Below are 3,459 nucleotides of genomic sequence, written 5' to 3'. Positions count from 1 at the left end.
GAGCATTATGTAAGTATTATTTCCGTAATGAAAATGGACCCGGGGAGCTTTTTATCCCTAATTTTTTTTGTTGCATATGGCAATGAGCCATTGTTATACTAATAGTCATATGACAAGTGACAGAGATACCCCCCACGGTGGTCACTTTTGAGCGTGCTATGCACACGTCGAGGATTCTTATGCCACCCGCCTCTCGCTCGCCTCGCCTCGCCTCGTCTCTCTCTCTCTCTCTCTCTCTCTCTCTCTCTCTCTCTCTCTCTCTCTCTCTCTCTCTCTCTCTCTCTCTCTGATGCGCTCTCATGCTCTATAAAAGGAGGGCCTCGCACCATACTCTAAACACATCACGCACAAGGCAAAACCACTAAGTAACACTAGCTTTCTTTCTCAGAGAAAAACACTAGCTTTCCAACTAGCTCCTTTCACAATCCATCAAGAAGATCGACGAGAAAATATGGAGAGGGTGACGAGGCTATCGACGGAGAAGGCGGTGGTGATCTTCACGCCGAGCAACGACTGCCCAATGAGCTACACAGTGACGACCCTCTTCTCGGGCCTCGGCGTTTGCGCGGCCGTGCACGAGCTGGACAAGGACCCCCGGGGCCGTGACATGGAGCGCGACCTCGCCCGTCGCCTGGGCCGCACGCCGGCCGTCCCGGCCGTCTTCATCGGCGGCAAGCTCGTCGGTTCCACCGACAGGGTCATGTCGCTCCACCTCGGTGGGAAGCTGGTGCCCATGCTCAAGGCCGCCGGGGCGATCTGGCTCTGAGCCTGAGAGGCTGAGAGCAGCATCAAGTTAACTCCCGCGTATAAGTACCGTTAGTAATCAAAATTTTACACTGCATGCATGCGCGCGTAGAGAGGTTCGGTTTGTATTTTGCCTACTAAACCATCCTCACATGAGTACGTAAAAAGAAGACGGGAGCACCAGAAGTTTTGGCCGCTATGATAAGGGAATGACAAAGCTGCGTATATTTATATGAAGTGGACATGTTTTTTTGCCATTGCACCCTTTTCAGCACCGAGTTTGCGTTTTGAAACCATTCACAAATAATGAACTCGTTCGCTAACCACCACGACAGTGGTCAATCTCTCTAAACGTCGACGTTTTTTTTCAATTCCTTTTCTCCCTAAACCGGTCGGCAAAAGTCTCCAAATTCATTACTGAATTCTAAACGTCGCCCGCAAAATAACATTTGCTGAGTTCCACGATAAAACACTAGGCGAAAGAACAACACTCACAAATCACATTTTTAGCGAGTTCCTGCCATATGACACCTCAGAGTAAATTGCTTAAAACCATCACATTTATGCCCAGGGTAACAGGTTCCACCACTTTTACCAAAGACCACAAATCACCACCAATTCCGTGGCAAGTGAGTAACAAATCTCACTGATTCGAAGCTGAGCCGTGATTAAGCACAAAACTGACGAGTTGGACCCACATGTTGGACCAATGTGGCACATCTATGTGGAAAATACGCAATCAAGTCCCTGTAAGTATTAAAAAGAGAACAATCAGGTCCCTGTTATGTTTTCAAAAAAAACCAATCAGGTCCCTGTGTGCGCCGGCCGTGGTGGTGGCCGATCGTGGCGGCACCGGTCATGGTTGTTGCGGCCAAGGTGGTGGCTGGTCGTGGCGGCACCGGTCGTGGCCATTGCGGCCTTGGCTGCTGCTGCCCGCTACCGCTGTTGTTGGCCACGTCGAGGGGCTCCCCATGGCCATGGCTCTGCGCGACGACTGCTGCCCATGGTGGCTGGGAGCAGGAGGGGGCGGCGGCAGCTCCCCATGGCCATGGCGCGCGACATCGGGGGATCCCCATGGTCATGGCATGCGGCGGCGGGTGCTGCCCATGGCGGCTGGGAGCAGGAGGGGCGGCGGGGGTGGGCTGCTCGGGTAGGAGGAAGAAGAAGAGGGGGGAAAAGATGGAGCTGATATGTGGGACCCGGTCCACCTCAGCATCATATCCACATACACATGCCACGTTACCCTAGTGTACGGCTGGAATTCGAGCCGAGTGGATCCAGCTCGGCTCAACTCGCAAAAGCTCATTTCATTAACGAGCTATCTTGACTCGACTCGTTATTATAACGATCTCAAATCCAAGATTAGCTCGACTCGTATAACTTGCGAGCTGGCTCGTTTAGATTGTTAAGCTCGTTAAGGATATGAACATAAAACCTTACAAATATGATAACAATGAACATTGTTTCTAAACATTGTACATGTTTAATATGTACACTTTACATTTGCAAGTAATCATTTTTATCATATTCTTAAGGTGCCTTGTGTGGCTGGGCCTTGTGTTGTGCGCCTAGGATGCGGGGTGCATGGCTGATCTCTTTTACCGAGCCTAACGAGTCACACAGGTACTCGTGAGATCGGCTCGTTTAACTCGGTATATAAATGATCTTAAACTAAAGCTTGGCTTGACTTGTTATTCTTCGAGTACGAGTCGATTCGAGCTGAGTCATGACCTACTCGTTTAGCTCACGAGGTTCAAGCTTTTTTTCCAGCCCTACCGTAGTGTGTGGGCTTGAGAAGTCAGTTTTGTGGTTAGACATGGCTCAGTTCTAATTAGTGTATTTGTCACTACCGCAGGAATGCCCAACAGTGACGGGTGCAAAAAGCCTAGCAGTGGCGGGCCAGGCTATTAGGGCCACCCGCCACTGCTAGGATAGCATCAGTGGTGGGCCCTGATGGGCGAGGACCCGCCACTAATGGAAGTACAGTAGTGGCGGGCGAGCGTTAACGCCCGTCACAACTATTGTAGCTACCGAGTGATGCATTTGTCTGTGCCCGCAACTGCTTTGTCTCTGCCCGCCATTGTTGTGTGTAGCAGCAGTGGCAAGGACCTTTTTTGCCCGCCACTGGTAGTGATGTCGGCATATAGAGAAATTGCTGCCGCGATAGCGTTATTTTGCTGTCGTGGCAGCATTTTAATGGCGGTTGAGCAGTATTTTGCACTCGATCATCCCATTGCATTACATATATATAGAATATTGTCTTAGCATTCAAACAATCATCCACATTCAAACAATCATATTACAACAGTGTTACAATAATTAAGAGTATTAATGAAGCAAACATATAGTATAAGAAGTGTAGGGCAACAAATAAACATGCATGTCTCAACTCATACAATGAACAACGAATCAAGATGTTTTGAAGCAGTGTATCACTCGGAATCGATTACCACAACATGTCTTAGACTCGGTGAAGTCCTTCTTCATCTCATTCTGGCTGGCAGTGGAACTTCCCATCATCATCTAGAACATCGCCAACACCTTTTGGAGGCGCCCATGCTCCATTAATAATTTCGTTATGTCCATGTCTCTATTCATCTCATCGGGCCACTTGATGATCTGTCTATGATTTCGCAAATATTTTCTTTCTTCAAAAAGCCGTCCATGATAGCCATGGCATAGTAGCCAGACCTATGTGAGGTTTTGACATTTGTT

At 48.9% G+C, this 3,459-nt stretch overlaps 1 protein-coding gene across 1 annotated transcript; it reads left to right on the top strand.

The window, feature by feature from the left end:
- The first annotated feature begins 351 nt into the window (after positions 1 to 351).
- LOC123115844 (glutaredoxin-C15) lies at positions 352 to 981 on the top strand. Its single transcript, XM_044536922.1, has one exon. It carries the CDS (start codon positions 452 to 454, stop codon positions 764 to 766), a length of 315 nt encoding a protein of 104 aa, XP_044392857.1. The 5' UTR covers positions 352 to 451; the 3' UTR covers positions 767 to 981.
- Positions 982 to 3,459: the final 2,478 nt, after the last annotated feature.

Source organism: Triticum aestivum, chromosome 5B (assembly GCF_018294505.1).
Source record: "Triticum aestivum cultivar Chinese Spring chromosome 5B, IWGSC CS RefSeq v2.1, whole genome shotgun sequence".
NCBI lineage: Eukaryota > Viridiplantae > Streptophyta > Magnoliopsida > Poales > Poaceae > Triticum > Triticum aestivum.
Note: the sequence above shows the minus strand (reverse complement) of the source record. Positions and strands in the feature narration are given on the sequence as shown.

What these genes read in the sequence shown, in the direction of transcription:
- LOC123115844 (XM_044536922.1), top strand. Translation starts at nt 452, where the DNA reads ATGGAGAGGGTGACGAGGCTATCGACGGAGAAGGCGGTGGTGATCTTC.